This window comes from Electrona antarctica (assembly GCF_951216825.1).
Source record: "Electrona antarctica genome assembly, chromosome: 13".
In the NCBI taxonomy this organism is placed as follows: Eukaryota; Metazoa; Chordata; class Actinopteri; order Myctophiformes; family Myctophidae; genus Electrona; species Electrona antarctica.
This window is the reverse complement of record NC_136794.1, coordinates 44,413,559-44,430,442: the sequence shown is the minus strand read 5'-3', so window position 1 is coordinate 44,430,442 and position 16,884 is coordinate 44,413,559. Positions and strand designations below refer to the sequence as shown.

The window sequence follows — 16,884 nt, the reverse complement described above, 5'->3', positions numbered from 1 at the left end:
ACACACACATTATATATTTTTATGTTTACATGGAAATTAGAATGTATTATTTTACTGTCCAATGACACAGGCCAAGTTATTGTGGAACATCCTAGTTGGATATTTCTGATGTGAAATGGCACAAGGGACCCCCACAAAAAGTCCACCCCAAAATGGTGCCCTTTTCTGGGGGTTGGGCACCTTCCCCCTCAGTGCTCTCTGCCCCCAGGATGCCAATATTTGGTTCTATTGTGAATAAGCAACCGTTTATATAAGGCCTTATTGTGACCGCAGGTCGCGTTTACTATGAAATCGTACATTTTTGTCCGTCAGTCAGTGTAACACTCTAAAGCCCCAATATATGGTGCCCAGGTCTCATAACATCACATGGCATCGGAGATCCCTGATGTCATAGTAAATACAACCTGATGTCGCAATTAAGCCCATACAGTATATGGAGATCCCTGATGTATCAATATTGGCCAGCAACTCTACATCTGACCTCAAACCGCGCCCGGCAGTCGGCGAAAACTAGAGTTCTCAACAGGCCTGAAAATGAAGGCCCAGCTCATGGGCCCTCATCAAACCCTTTACACTCAAGACACTGCCCCCGCTGCCACCCTTAGATCTATATGGAGCTGACCTGTTCTGACATTCCATATGTTGATCTGACCTCATCAAACCCTGTACACTCAAGACATGCTCCATATATGGCCAGTACAGAATTCATTCCATATGTTGATCTTACCCCCCATGCCAAAGCGCCAGCGCTCGCCCAGCAGTCACCCAGGTGGATGCGTGCACGTCACCTCGCCCTTTATGACGCGGTCGCTTCTCACCCTCAGGCGTCTTACTGGTTATAAGTGGATCGATCTATCTATCTATCTATCTATCTATCTATCTAACAGTTTTCTTTTCAAGAGTTACTTCTAAATGTTCTAATCCTGATCTAATACTGTAAAAGGCCTATACAAACTTAATAACAGGAAATATATTTTGATGCCATGTTTTTAGTTTACTCCCATTCATGTGGAATCTAAGGATGTTTCTGTCTTGAGCCTATGCCTCAAAACAGCTGGAATGACAAAATATTGTTATATAAGGCAACATTGTTGTATGCTAGATGTATAGGTGTGAGTGAGGCCTAACGTCTTCTATGGTACTACTTATCAATCAGCAGCTTATTCTCAATGTCATCTTGAGCATTGTGGGGGGAACTGACTGACTGGGGCCAAATTGGTTTCCATAAGCTGCTGATTGTTGATTATTCATTAATAATGGCACACACGGGGGCACGGTGGCACAGTTGGTAGTGCTGTCGCCTCACAGCTAGAAGGTCCTGGGTTAGATTCCCGCTCGGGGCGCTGTGGGTGCTGGCGGCGTGTTTCCTCCTCCGCATCAGTGCCCATACCCGAGGCGGGGTTGGCGAAAGGGGCTTTCTGTGTGGAGTTTGCATGTTCTCCCCGTGTCCCCTAGGGTAGGTACCCTCACAAAAAACATGCAGTAATCCTGGTCTCTAAACTGCCTCCCCCTGGCCAGCCGGGGTGCCTGATGGAGGGGAAAGGAACTGGTTGGAATAACGTGTTCCTTCCACGCACTACATCCAACCAGGGAAACTCCCACTGTCAGGTGTAAAGGAGCAACTTGGACACTCAGGCATGAAGGAAGCATGAGTTCAAGTCCGTTGCTCTCCCCATGTCCCCCATATATGGGGACTAGGTTGGCGGAGGGTGTGTAGAGCCCAGGATCACATTAGATAATTGACACATGGGTGAAAAATGGGTTACAAAATCGTGGGATAAAAATTATTTAAAAAAAAAAAGAATGGCACACACAAAGCTGTGAATTCTACAGCATTAAACCATACTGCATTTAGGCTATATGGACCTATAGAATACAACATCAATAATGTGTCATTCTTGATGCTTTCAGGTGTAGCGATATTAGGTCCATCTGAGAATAATAGATTCTATATGAATATGAAGTGGCAAGGTAAAAACATATTGTCTCCACCAGGACGAAAGGCATGGCATCTCTATGTTTTTCACCCTGTCTGTCCGTCCGCGTGTGACCGTCATCTGTACAATAAAGAAACAGTTCTTTCAGATTTTTCATATTCCATCCTGACTGGCTAAGATTGACTTCCAGCCCACAATAACCTGTAATTGGTCTGGTGGAGACCTGTACTCTTGAGTGTAACACCTATGATTCTAACCCAGAGTGCCTATAAAACCCTAGCCTGGCTAATAAGCCAGACTCAAATTGCCAGAGGCAATTGTTTTTGACAACGGCTGATTCGTTCTGGCTTATTAGCCAGGCTAATAAAACCCTGCTCATGTACGGTAGACACTACTGTCTACAGACACCTGTAGACACTGGGGTCACTGTATGCACTTTTTTTGGTGCAAAAAGTTAATTGAAGAATTGCATGACTTTTGCATTCAAAGTAAATAGATTGATGGTTGATACTGCAGTTTCTATGCTTTTGGCTATTTCTGCCTCTAATAAGGCCTTATATTAAAGCCTGCTGATTCACTATAGAACCAAATATTGGCATTTAGGTTGCTTTAGGATGTACCTGACTAGACCATCTGTGCAAGCATGACATAAAACCAACCATGCAGCAGGTAGAAAATGACTTGGATCTCCCTCTTTCATGATTGAGGCGTTTTTTCATTATGTGGTGAGTCACTTCATGGATTAATTTCATGACTTTTGCAGTAAAAGTAAAACTTGGGACAATCCATTTCATGAAGGGGACATCCTAAAGATATGAAAAAACTATGTCCCATTTAGTTCTAACCCTGATAAAGAGTAGGACAAGTGAATGTTGCTCGGAAAAGTTAACTTTTTGCTATTTCCGACTATTTAATACCTTATATAAAAGGCTGCTGATTCACAATAGAACCAGATATTGGCATTCTGATTGTGCTGGGATGTAGGCACACTACCTGTAGACCATCTGTGCAAGTATGATGTAAAAACAATCAGCAGGTAGAAAATGACAGAGGATTTACTTGGAACTCCCTCTTTTAGGATAGGCGTTTTTTTGCCTATGTGGTGAGTCACTTCATGGATTAATTTCATGACTTTTGCAGTATAAGTAAATCTCGGGACAATCCATTTCATGAAGGGGACATCCTAAAGATATGAAAAAACGTTGTCCCGTTTTGTTATACCTCGGGGAGGGGTACCTCAAAAACTAAGCCTCTTTTAGAGGGTTTTTTCCTGCACTATATGGTCATGAAGTGTTCCTACTCTCACCTGTATGGTCATTAAGTGTTCCTACTCTCACCTATATGGTCATGAAGTGTTCCTACTCTCACCTGTATGGGCATGAAGTGTTCCTATGGTCATGAAGTGTTCCTACTCTCACCTATGGTCATGAAGTGTTCCTACTCTCACCTATGGTCATGAAGTGTTCCTACTCTCACCTATATGGTCATGAAGTGTTCCTACTCTCACCTATATGACATGAAGTGTTCCTACTCTCACCTATGGTCATGAAGTGTTCCTACTCTCACCTATATGGTCATGAAGTGTTCCTACTCTATATATGGTCATGAAGTGTTCCTACTCTATATATGGTCATGAAGTGTTCCTACTCTCACCTGTATGGTCATGAAGTGTTCCTACTCTCACCTATATGGTCATGAAGTGTTCCTACTCTCACCTATATGGTCATGAAGTGTTCCTACTCTCATCTATATGGTCATGAAGTGTTCCTACTCTCACCTATATGGTCATGAAGTGTTCCTACTCTCATCTATATGGTCATGAAGTGTTCCTACTCTCACCTATAGTCATGAAGTGTTCCTACTCTCACCTATATGGTCATGAAGTGTTCCTACTCTCACCTATATGGTCATGAAGTGTTCCTACTATCACCTATATGGTCATGAATTGTTCCTACTATCACCTATATGGTCATGAAGTGTTCCTACTCTCAACTGTATGGTCATGAAGTGTTCCTACTCTCACCTATATGGTCATGAAGTGTTCCTACTCTCATCTATATGGTCATGAAGTGTTCCTACTCTCACCTATAGTCATGAAGTGTTCCTACTCTCACCTATATGGTCATGAAGTGTTCCTACTCTCACCTATATGGTCATGAAGTGTTCCTACTATCACCTATATGGTCATGAATTGTTCCTACTATCACCTATATGGTCATGAAGTGTTCCTACTCTCACCTATGGTCATTAAGTGTTCCTACTCTCACCTATATGGTCATGAAGTGTTCCTACTCTCACCTATATGGTCATGAAGTGTTCCTACTCTCACCTATATGGTCATGAAGTGTTCCTACTATCACCTATATGGTCATGAAGTGTTCCTACTCTCACCTATGGTCATGAAGTGTTCCTACTCTCACCTATATGGTCATGAAGTGTTCCTACTCTCACCTATATGGTCATGAAGTGTTCCTACTCTCACCTATATGTTCATGAAGTGTTCCTACTATCACCTATATGGTCATGAAGTGTTCCTTCTATCACCTATATGGTCATGAAGTGTTCCTACTCTCACCTATATGGTCATGAAGTGTTCCTACTATCACCTATGGTCATGAAGTGTTCCTACTCTCACCTATGGTCATGAAGTGTTCCTACTCTCACCTATGGTCATGAAGTGTTCCTACTCTCACCTATATGGTCATGAAGTGTTCCTACTCTCACCTATATGGTCATGAAGTGTTCCTACTATCACCTATGGTCATGAAGTGTTCCTACTATCACCTATATGGTCATGAAGTGTTCCTACTATCATCTATGGTCATGCAGTGTTCCTACTATCACCTATGGTCATGAAGTGTTCCTACTCTCACCTATATGGTCATGAAGTGTTCCTACTTTCACCTATGGTCATGAAGTGTTCCTACTATCACCTATGTTCATGAAGTGTTCCTACTATCACCTATGGTCATGAAGTGTTCCTACTTTCACCTATGGTCATGAAGTGTTCCTACTCTCACCTATATGGTCATGAAGTGTTCCTACTCTCACCTGTGGTCATGAAGTGTTCCTACTATCACCTGTGGTCATGAAGTGTGGGGTCATGACACAAAGAATATGGTCGCGAATACAAGCGGCCAAAATGAGTTTTCTCAGACGGGGTGGCTGGCAATAGACTAATGCAGACTGTATTTGCATGTGCTTACGTTAACAACGTGATTGGCCACAGGCTTGTAGACGGTATGTGTGTGTGCTTACGTTAACGTGATTGGCCACAGGCTTGTAGACGGTATGTGTGTGCTTACGTTAACAACGTGATTGGCCACAGGCTTGTAGACGGTATGTGTGTGTGCTTACGTTAACAATGTGATTGGCCACAGGCTTGTAGACGGTATGTGTGTGTGCTTACGTTAACAATGTGATTGGCCACAGGCTTGTAGACGGTATGTGTGTGTGCTTACGTTAACAATGTGATTGGCCACAGGCTTGTAGACGGTGGTGACAGCTTTCTCCAGCTGCTCGGTCACACGGCGAGGCTTGATGGACTCTGCGGTCAAACTCCTGAGCAGAGAATGTTAGAGAGAGACAGAGAATAGAGAGACAGAGAATGTTAGAGAGAGACAGAGAATGTTAGAGAGAGACAGAGAATGTTAGAGAGAGACAGAGAATGTTAGAGAGAGACAGAGAATGTTAGAGAGAGACAGAGAATGTTAGAGAGAGACAGGAGATGAAAAAAACACACTTGGCCAAAAATATCCAAACACAGTGGATGTACAAGCTCACAGTGCATTAGAGCTTTTTCAGGAGTTATTTTATAAAAAAAAAATATATATAGGTTTTTGAAATTTTAACATTCAGTAGATCTTCTGTGCAGGTCTGGGGTTTTCGGACTCAAACAAGTGCTTTGATTTTCCTGTGGACTGTGAGGCAAGAGTCCACAAATCCCATATATGACATAGCAATTTGCCAGCGGATGTCACTGTTGAGGGATTTTTGCCTGTTTTCATTGCAGCTCAAAAGGCTTCAGAACACACAGAGAAAACCCCAGACCACATAACATCCACTGAATGTTCAAAGTTGAGGTTGTGTGGATGTAATTGAGGTCATAAAACCTAAAAGAAAAAAGAAAAATAAATGAAAATGAATGTCTTGAAACCTCAAAAAAAGGCGTCGCTAGGCTTTTCCACTCGGAGCAAAACCAACGACTCGACGAACGACAACGTTTGAGGAAAAGTGACGGAATTCGTTCCCCGTTCACACGAGACGAGAGACTGTATGGTTTCAACAGAATCATTCATGAAGAACACTGCTGCCTGAGGCGCGCGCACGCACACACACACACCATCTCCTCTGCACACACACACACACACACACACACACACACACACACACACACACACACGCACGCACACACACACACACACAGATGCTGTTGCTATAGCGATACCATTCACCACAGGCACAGAAACATCTTACTGAAGTACACTGAAAAACAACCTTCTTCTCCCCGAGGACAAAACTCGTGAAAATCTACATCGCTTGCAGATAAGCTAATGTAATTACTGTACATCTTTAAAGTTTATTTATCCATTTTTCCATTTATTCATTAACCCATTTTGACCTGAGATCAGATTCTAAAAATGTATTTTACATCCTGACAGTTTTCTGAAAAAGCTATGTTTCTATGTCAGTCGTTCTTCGATTTTTCAAAAATAGCAGACCTACAAGCTCGTAGCGCGCCACTCGGTGGCGCGCTATGAGCTTGTAGGTCTGCTATTTTTCAATAGCTAAAGCATAACATAATGCTAACACCAAAATGGGTTAATTCACTCATTCATTCAACACATTCCACACTTTTTAATTCATTAAAAGAAAATACAAAAATAAAGATAGTCACAGTTGTGTTCATGTGATTTTCACAATGCTGTACCCTCCAACTATATATTATCCCCATTGTCTAACATGTTTTTATTACGGTACATTTTGACACTTGCTTCGGCAATGTAAACGTGTGTTTTCTCATGCCCAGTTACTATGGTGGAAGAGATGCAAAAATGCCACTCCTTTCCATGCCATTCCGGAAGGCAGCATTCAGGAGAATAGTTTTTTTTCCCCCCGAAGTCTTCTGAACTTGGAACGCAGCATTTTGTTTTAGAAATTCGGGGCGCAGGGTTGCGCGGCTGCGCCCCGAAAATAGCTGATCTACAAGCTCTCAACGTGAACGCGTTGTGAGCTTGTAGATCAGCTATTTTTGTCCAAAAGTGCCCCCTTACAGGATGTCAGCCCCTGCCTCTTTAACACTCTCTGCACGTGCCTGAATGTAAACGTATGTTTTTCTCATGCCAATAAAGCTCCTTAGAATTGAAATTGAATGGACTCACTTACTTCTTCAGCTTCATGTAGTTGTCGGTGGCAGCGGGCCTGCACTCCCCTCTCTGGACCACCACACCCTCCAGAGCGAGGCCATCTAAACACACACACACACAGACACAGACACAGACACACACACACACACACACACACACACACACACACACACACACCCACCTTCATGAATATGTTGTTACGTTTCGTCTTCGTCATGTCGCTATTGAGCACTTTGAAGACACACGCACACACACACACACACACACACACACCTTCATGAATATGTTGTTACGTTTCGTCTTCGTCGTGTCGCTATTGAGCACTTTGAAGACACGCGCGCACACACACACACACACACACACACACCTACATGAATATGTTGTTACGTTTCGTCTTCGTCGCGTCGCTATTGAGCACTTTGAAGACACACGCACACACACACACACACACCTTCATGAATATGTTGTTACGTTTCGTCTTTGTCGCGTCGCTATAGAGCACTTTGAAGACACACGCACACACACACACACACACACACACACACACACACACACACACACACACACACACACACACACACACACACACACACACACACACACACACACACACACACACACACACACACACACACACACACACACACACACACACACACACACACACACACCCCTTCATGCATATGTTGTTACGTTTCGTCTTCGTCGTGTTGCTATTGAGCACTTTGAAGACTGCATGACCGTAAGACGTATTTAAAACACAGTTGATGGTTCTATATATTTTATTGATTCATCTTGTTTTTTTTGAGTGGTGCGACCACTCCTATAGACAGCTATGTGTGTGGCTGTGTCCCTGGGTCTGTCCCTGGCTGTGTCCGAGCACGAAAATAGCGTTAGTTCACCATCAAGTGTCACTGTTGCACAGCCTAACACACAGACAGGCCAGGGAGGAGGGCTTGCTCAGTACAGTACAGTACAGTACAGTACAGTACAGTACAGTACAGTACAGTACAGTACAGTACATCAGGGGCCATGTCTCGCGACCCCCTCCCCACCTCCAATACAAACTGACCTGACAAAATAACCTTAATAGAGAAAATATATCATAAATGAATACTGAAACCAGATATAATTATTAAGGAAAGTGTGTGCATGCACCACATACTATGTAAACTCTTCATTTCCATTTTCCAGCCATTCAGTTCTTTTTTGTAAGAATTTGGGGACCCCCCCCAAAATAATTTGGCGACCCCCCGAGGGCTCGCGACCCACCGTTTGAGAACCCCTGCAGTACCACTCACTTCAGACGGGTACATTTTGAATCATCACAGGTCCACCACGCCCCCACGGGGAGCAGATGGTGCGTGGGGACCTTAATGTGTCATAATGTAGCAATTATTACATAATATAATAACTATATCTAAAAGAGGAGAGAGAGAGAGAGAGAGAGAGAGAGAGAGAGATAGACAGAGACAGAGAGAGAGAGATAGACAGAGACAGAGAGAGAGAGAGAGAGAGAGAGAGAGATAGACAGAGACAGAGAGAGAGATAGACAGAGACAGAGAGAGAGACAGAGAGAGAGACAGAGAGAGAGACAGAGAGATACAGAGAGAGAGACAGAGACACAGACAGAGACACAGACAGAGACACAGACACAGACAGAGACACAGACAGAGACACAGACAGAGACACAGACAGAGACACAGACACAGACAGAGACACAGACAGAGACACAGACATAGGCACAGACAGACAGAGACACAGACAGAGGCACAGACAGACAGAGACACAGACAGACAGAGGCACAGACAGACAGAGACACAGACAGACAGAGGCAAAGACAGACAGACAGACAGACAAGACAAGACAGACAAGACAGACAGACAGACAGACAGACAGACAGACAGACAGACAGACAGACAGACAGACAGACCCTCTGAAATGGATTTATTTTGTGTTCATAATATTTCCAAAGTTTATGAAACGCCTCCAGACAAATATATATTTCTGCTTGTTTTTCCTCTGAATGACTTTAGTTCAAAATGGCTTGGTAAATCCATCATATTATGTACTGCTGCTGTGCGCATGCCGTGCACACACACACACACACACACACACACACACACACACACACACACACACACACACACACACACACACACACACACACACACACACACACACACACACACACACACACACACACACACACACACACACACACGCGCGCACGTGCATGTGTGCAATCGTTCTCATGATAATACAAATGTAAATATTGCCTAATGATGTCACTGGTGGACGGGTTTCTGAACTGCCCACAGCCCTCCTATATGAGACACAGACTGAGTAGAAAAGAATGGTGGACTTTTATCATGAACATTAGTGAGGACCAATTCACCCTTTGTCAAGTCCCGCCCATGGTTCTGCCCCTCTTCGCACCCATTGGTTGCCGTTTCGTGGTTGGACAAAAATCCTCTCTCTCCATCCACTACCATTGAAATAACATGTTTTTCAGTTGCTTCATATTGATATTCTGTGCACTCAATTCTTATTTTAAACTTGATGTCAGTATAAAGGACCATCACAGGTGCAGCATGGTGACTGGGCATATCATGTTTGTTTTGAAAATGATGTTTTAGCAAATTCAACATAAACAAGGCGGAACCAGGGCGGAACAAGGCAGAAGAGCCTGCTGGTTAGTCAGTCAGGGACCAATCAGAAGGCTGACAAAGGGTGAATGATATAAAGAGAGGTTGAAAAGTGGTGAAGTGGTCCTTTAAGCCAGGGGTTCTCAACCCGTGGGTCGCGACCCCTCGAGGGGTCGCCAAATTATTTTCAAAAAATAATTTACCAACTGAATGGCTGTAAAGTGGAAATGAAGAGTTTACATATAGTACACATAGTACATGCATACACCTTCCCTAATGATTATGGTTTCAGTATTTATTTATGGTGTATTGTCTCTATTATTAAGGTTATTGTAGCAGTCAATTTATATTGGGGGTCAGGAGGGGGCGGGGCAGGGGTCCCGAGACGTTGCCAAAGCATTTGCGGGGGTCCCCGGCCAAAAAGGTTGAGAACCCCTGCTTTAAGCTATACTTCCCACCACTGAAGTCACTGAGCTGCGACGGTCTGGTGCAAATATTATATTTGTCTCAGTCAGAAAAATATTATTAAAAAAATAAATAAAACTAAAACACTTCATCAGTGAAGGCCAGATGGTCCACAGCATTTAGTGAGAGAATGAATAATTAAATGAAGCTAACAGGTTTTTCCTTCCTTGGAACGAATCGACCTTCAATCAATATTATAGCTCTCAGCGCTCGAGGACAGGCGAGGGTCGGCAGTCGGCACGCTGCTTTTTCTTTTTTTAACATTTCAGAGTCATGAATGATGAACAAAGAACTTGTGTCTCGACAGAAGGCAATGCAGCTCAGTGTTGATTTAGATAGCAAACTCGTTTTAGTTTTTCCGCGCACGCACGCACGCACGCATGCACGCACGCACGCACGCACATATGTTTGCTGTTGAAATTCCATCTTCTGACCTCCCCTCTCCCTCTCTCTCATTACCACAAACATTGCAGGAGGTCTGTTTTCGGCTCTGCTCTCATTAACTGCTTAATCAACAACGCTAATCATCTCCAAACTCACTTTTGCTCTCTCTCCCCCTCTCCCTCCCTCCCCCTCTCCCCCCCTCTCTCTCCCTCTCCCTCTCTCCTTTATAAACGCTAATGGCGAGGACACTCTCCCTTTGATGTGGAGGCGCTGAATTATGCATGGCCTCATCATCATCCTCATCATCATCATCATCCTTGTGGCGTAATGCAGTCGGAGTCAGACGGCCTGCTGTGAGGCTGGCATGGCAACCACTGAAAATAGTCCTGTTGCTGGTACTGTACTGGTGTGTATTTATGTTGCATAAATGAACCAGTGACAACAGTCTAAATTAAACTGAGTTGTCGTCTCCCTCAAACCAGAGAATGACTTCAGCTGCTCTGACCAAACGCCTATATAATAGTTCAGGGGTTCTCAACCTGGGGGTCGCGACCCCTCGGGCGGTCCCACAATTATTTTGGGGGGTCCCCAAATTATTTAAAAAAAAAGGTGTCCGCAGGTCAATGAGTGTCATTTTGGGGGTCCTTGACATGACAACGTTTGGGAACCACTGGCCTACAGTATATAAGAAGTCAAACATGTCTGTATTGTGTGCCTCTCTCTCCCAGAGCAGAGGGCTGCCGGAGAGCTCCACAATGCTGTACTGTGTTCTCTATAGAGCCCTATGATGCTGTACTGTGTTCTCTATAGAGCCCTATGATGCTGTACTGTGTTCTCTATAGAGCCCTATGACGCTGTACTGTGTTCTCTATAGAGCCCTATGACGCTGTACTGTGTTCTCTATAGAGCCCTATGACGCTGTACTGTGTTCTCTATAGAGCCCTATGATGCTGTACTGTGTTCTCTATAGAGCCCTATGATGCTGTACTCTGTTCTCTATAGAGCCCTATGATGCTGTACTGTGTTCTCTATAGAGCCCTATGATGCTGTACTGTGTTCTCTATAGAGCCCTATGACGCTGTACTGTGTTCTCTATAGAGCCCTATGATGCTGTACTGTGTTCTCTATAGAGCTCTATGATGCTGTACTGTGTTCTCTATAGAGCCCTATGATGCTGTACTGTGTTCTCTATAGAGCCCTATGACGCTGTACTGTGTTCTCTATAGAGCCCTATGATGCTGTACTGTGTTCTCTATAGAGCTCTATGATGCTGTACTGTGTTCTCTATAGAGCCCTATGATGCTGTACTGTGTTCTCTATAGAGCCCTATGATGCTGTACTGTGTTCTCTATAGAGCCCTATGATGCTGTACTCTGTTCTCTATAGAGCCCTATGATGCTGTACTGTTCTCTATAGAGCTCTATGATGCTGTACTGTGTTCTCTATAGTGCCCTATGATGCTGTACTGTTCTCTATAGAGCCCTATGATGCTGTACTCTGTTCTCTATAGAGCCCTATGATGCTGTATACTCTGTTCTCTATAGAGCCCTATGATGCTGTACTGTGTTCTCTATAGAGCCCTATGATGCTGTACTGTGTTCTCTATAGAGCCCTATGATGCTGTACTGTGTTCTCTATAGAGCCCTATGATGCTGTACTGTGTTCTCTAAAGAGCCCTATGATGCTGTACTGTGTTCTCTATAGAGCCCTATGATGCTGTACTGTGTTCTCTATAGAGCCCTATGATGCTGTACTGTGTTCTCTAAAGAGCCCTATGATGCTGTACTGTGTTCTCTAAAGAGCCCTATGATGCTGTACTGTGTTCTCTATAGAGCCCTATGATGCTGTACTGTGTTCTCTATAGAGCCCTATGACGCTGTACTGTGTTCTCTATAGAGCCCTATGATGCTGTACTGTGTTCTCTATAGAGCCCTATGATGCTGTACTGTGTTCTCTATAGAGCCCTATGATGCTGTACTGTGTTCTCTATAGAGCCCTATATGATGCTGTACTCTGTTCTCTATAGAGCCCTATGATGCTGTACTGTGTTCTCTATAGAGCCCTATGATGCTGTACTGTGTTCTCTATAGAGCCCTATGATGCTGTACTGTGTTCTCTATAGAGCCCTATGATGCTGTACTGTGTTCTCTATAGAGCCCTATGATGCTGTACTGTGTTCTCTATAGAGCCCTATGATGCTGTACTGTGTTCTCTATAGAGCCCTATGATGCTGTACTGTGTTCTCTATAGAGCCCTATGATGCTGTACTGTGTTCTCTATAGAGCCCTATGATGCTGTACTGTGTTCTCTAAAGAGCCCTATATGATGCTGTACTGTGTTCTCTAAAGAGCCCTATGATGCTGTACTGTGTTCTCTATAGAGCCCTATGATGCTGTACACATGTGTTCTCTATAGAGCCCTATGATGCTGTACTGTGTTCTCTATAGAGCCCTATGACGCTGTACTGTGTTCTCTATAGAGCCCTATGATGCTGTACTGTGTTCTCTATAGAGCCCTATGATGCTGTACTGTGTTCTCTATAGAGCCCTATGATGCTGTACTGTGTTCTCTATAGAGCCCTATGATGCTGTACTCTGTTCTCTAAAGAGCCCTATATGATGCTGTACTCTGTTCTCTATAGAGCCCTATGATGCTGTACTGTGTTCTCTATAGAGCCCTATGATGCTGTACTGTGTTCTCTATAGAGCCCTATGATGCTGTACTCTGTTCTCTATAGAGCCCTATGATGCTGTACTCTGTTCTCTATAGAGCTCTATGACGCTGTACTGTGTTCTCTATAGAGCCCTATGATGCTGTACTCTGTTCTCTATAGAGCCCTATGATGCTGTACTCTGTTCTCTATAGAGCCCTATGACGCTGTACTCCTGCAGTCGCCAAATTATTTTGGGGGGTCTCCAAATTATTTGCAGCATGGTGACTGGGCATATCATGTTTGTTTTTAGTTTTTTCCAAAAATGATGTTTTAGCAAATTCAACATAAACAAGGCGGAACCAGGGCGGAACAAGGCAGAAGAGCCTGCTGGTTAGTCAGTCAGGGACCAATCAGAAGGCTGACAAAGGGTGAATGATATAAAGAGAGGTTGAAAAGTGGTGAAGTGGTCCTTTAATCCAGGGGTTCTCAACCTTTTTGGCTGGGGACCCCCGGAAATGCTTTGGCCATGTCTCGCGACCCCCTCCCCACCCCCAATACAAACTGACTGCAAAAATAACCTTAATAGAAATGAATACTGAATCCAGATATAATCATTAAGCAAAGTTAATGCATGCACTATGTGTACGATGTAAACTCTTAATTTCCATTTTCCAGCCATTCAGTTGCAAAAAATAAAAATAATAAAATATTTTTTTCTTTTTTTGAAAAATAATTTGGGGACCCCCCAAAATAATTTGGCGACCCCCCGAGGGGTCGCGACCCACGGGTTGAGAACCCCTGCTTTAATCTATACAGTTCCCAGCAGTGAAGTCACTGAGCTGCGACGGTCTGGTGCAAATATTATATTTGTCTCAGTCAGAAAAATAATATTAAAAAATAATAAAAAATAAAACACTTCATCAGTGATGAAGGCCAGATGGTCCACAGCATTTAGTGAGAGAATAATTAAATGAAGCCAACAGGTTTTTCCTTCCTTGGAACGAATCGACGTTCAATCAATATTAATCAATCAAACATTGCCTGCCCGCCGCCTCTTCATCCCGTCTGCCTGCTTCACAACTTCTCCGCTTTAGTCCAAGTACTTTGAGTCTGTTTACGCGGTGGAGATAATGATGCACTCTCCTTAGTAAATTAAGAGAGTACGTCAATCATTTAAAATAGTCCTGTTATGTATACGCACTGACAGCTGACTGTACGTCAATCATTTAAAATAGTCCTGTCATGTACGCACTGACAGCTGACTGTACGTCAATCATTTAAAATAGTCCTGTCATGTACGCTGTACGCACTGAGAGATCACTTATCTTCTCTCTCTCTGGTCTCAGCTCTGGAAACCTGCTTAACACCTTCACTGCCATGCCTTCATTATGCTGCCCACTGAGAGAGAGAGAGAGAGAGAGAGAGAGAGAGAGAGAGAGAGAGAGAGAGAGAGAGATGCTGGTCTCGGGGTGAAGAGGTCTTTCTTCCATTCTCTCTCTCTCTCTCTCTCTAAGTACAATAAAAGCACAATAAGTGTTTCTGTGAGTTTCTGAGTCGGGCAGTGTCGCGAGAACACTGACTATCAGTCACTTCAGTCCAGCTTTAAAGATCTTAAACCACTTCATTTTAGACTGTTTTTTAGTAATATAGTACAACAAACATTAGAGACTTTAGTTGTCATGAACTGTGCAATACTTTAAAAACAGTTGTCATGTTGCACACATGCCTAAAAGTGCAGATATTTGCGCCGCTCTCTCTCGATCGCTGCATGTGTCACATGACCTCTCTCTCTCTCTCTCTCTCTCTCTCTCTCTCTCTCTCTCTCTCTCTCTCTCTCTCTCTCTCTCTCTCTCTCTCTCTCTCTCTCTCTCTCTCTCTCTCTCTCTCTCTCTCTCTCTCTCTCTCTCTCTCTCTCTCTCTCTCTCTCTCTCTCCTCTCTCTCTCTCTCTCATATCAAACCACCGTACTGTACCGAACCGCCCCACCACTCAACCCTTACAGTCCCTGGATTCCTTCTCTCACGCACATACTGGTACACGCACGAACGCACGCAGTTGCTTTGTGTGTGTGTGTGTGTGTGTGTCACCAGCAAGTAGATGGGTGTTAGGAAGGATGCATGCACGCTATGTGTTGGTGCCTTGAGGGAACATACATGGATAGGATAGGAGAGAGGAGAGAGAGAGAGAGAGCAGAGAGAGAGAGAACATGGGAAGCCACCCACAGTACAGCAAACAGAGAAAGGAAGCTGTAGGCCTTCCAAAGCAAAGCATGAACTTCACACGCCACAGGAATCAAGACCAAACACTATTAATATTTGATACAGCATTTGATGAAACGTTAGTGTTTACAGAACGTTTCTCAGGCGTCTAATTGCCCAGGTGGTATTATATACACATCACGATGTTAAGTGCCGAGAACCACGTGGATGCATGAGAGATATCGTACCATAATTCACGTCATGTTACTCAACCATGGTGGTAAAAATATTAATTTTATGATCGTAACATATTGTCATTAGAATGTCCCTCCATACTGTGAGTAGAGATGTCCCGATACTGTTATCGGTAAAGTAGCGGATCGGCCCTTATTTGGTCATATCGGTATTGGTGAATATGCCAGTCTAACCACCGATCCATCCGACACAGGGGGTTGACACTATGGCAGGTAAATAAAATGTTGGGGCATCATGTGGAGTTTGCTTTGGAGTTGCCCCAAACTGCAAGTGCACATTTGAGTGAGGAGTCTGCTATAAACACAACACGAGATATATAGCTAGATAGCTATAAACATAATTCCCGGTCGGGTGGACTTCAAAATAAGATCTTTTTTTATTTTGTATTATTATAAATATTATTCTCTTGTATCGGTATTCGGTATCGGTATCTGCAAACACAGAAATTGTGGTATCGGGATCGGATCGGCAACGAAAAAGTGTATCGAGACATCCCTAATGGTGAGATAGGTGTATTGTACCGCTACTGTAGTTTCCTCAGCTTAAAGGACAACTTTAGTTTTTTTCAACCAAGGTGCATGTTTTAGGTTGTTATTAGAGAAAGTATAAGATGAGGGTTATTTTTTTTTCATTTGCTGCTTTTCTTTCGTTTTAAGCGATTTTAGCTATTTGACATGGGGCGGGGCATTCGAACATGGGGCTAAATATGTATTTTTGTACAAAATCTTATAGCGATTTTTTTTTTTATTATTTACTATAGTCCTACTAGACCCCAGGAAATTACATCTGGCTACAAAAGATCACAGGTCTACTGAATGTGAAGGGGGGGTACTATAGGGGGCTGCCATACTGTGTTGTATGGCTCACAGGTCAGTTTGTCACCTCCCCCTTCACATTCAGTGATCTTTTGTCAAAAATAGCTAAAATCGCTAAAACAAAAGAAAGCAGCAAAAACATTTTTTTTTAGCACTCATCTTTT

At 43.5% G+C, this 16,884-nt stretch overlaps 1 protein-coding gene across 1 annotated transcript in view; it reads right to left on the bottom strand.

Moving 5' to 3' along the window:
- Nucleotides 1–16,884, bottom strand: part of LOC306935842 (general transcription factor IIF subunit 2-like) — a 105,387-nt gene that overhangs the window by 12,487 nt on the left and 76,016 nt on the right. Inside the window, exons 5-6 of the mRNA XM_079519105.1 lie at nt 7,323–7,404; nt 5,399–5,498 (exon numbers count right to left, since the gene is read on the bottom strand). Coding sequence (XP_079375231.1) covers nt 5,399–5,498; nt 7,323–7,404 — 182 coding nt within the window. The remainder of the gene's footprint in view (nt 1–5,398; nt 5,499–7,322; nt 7,405–16,884) is intronic.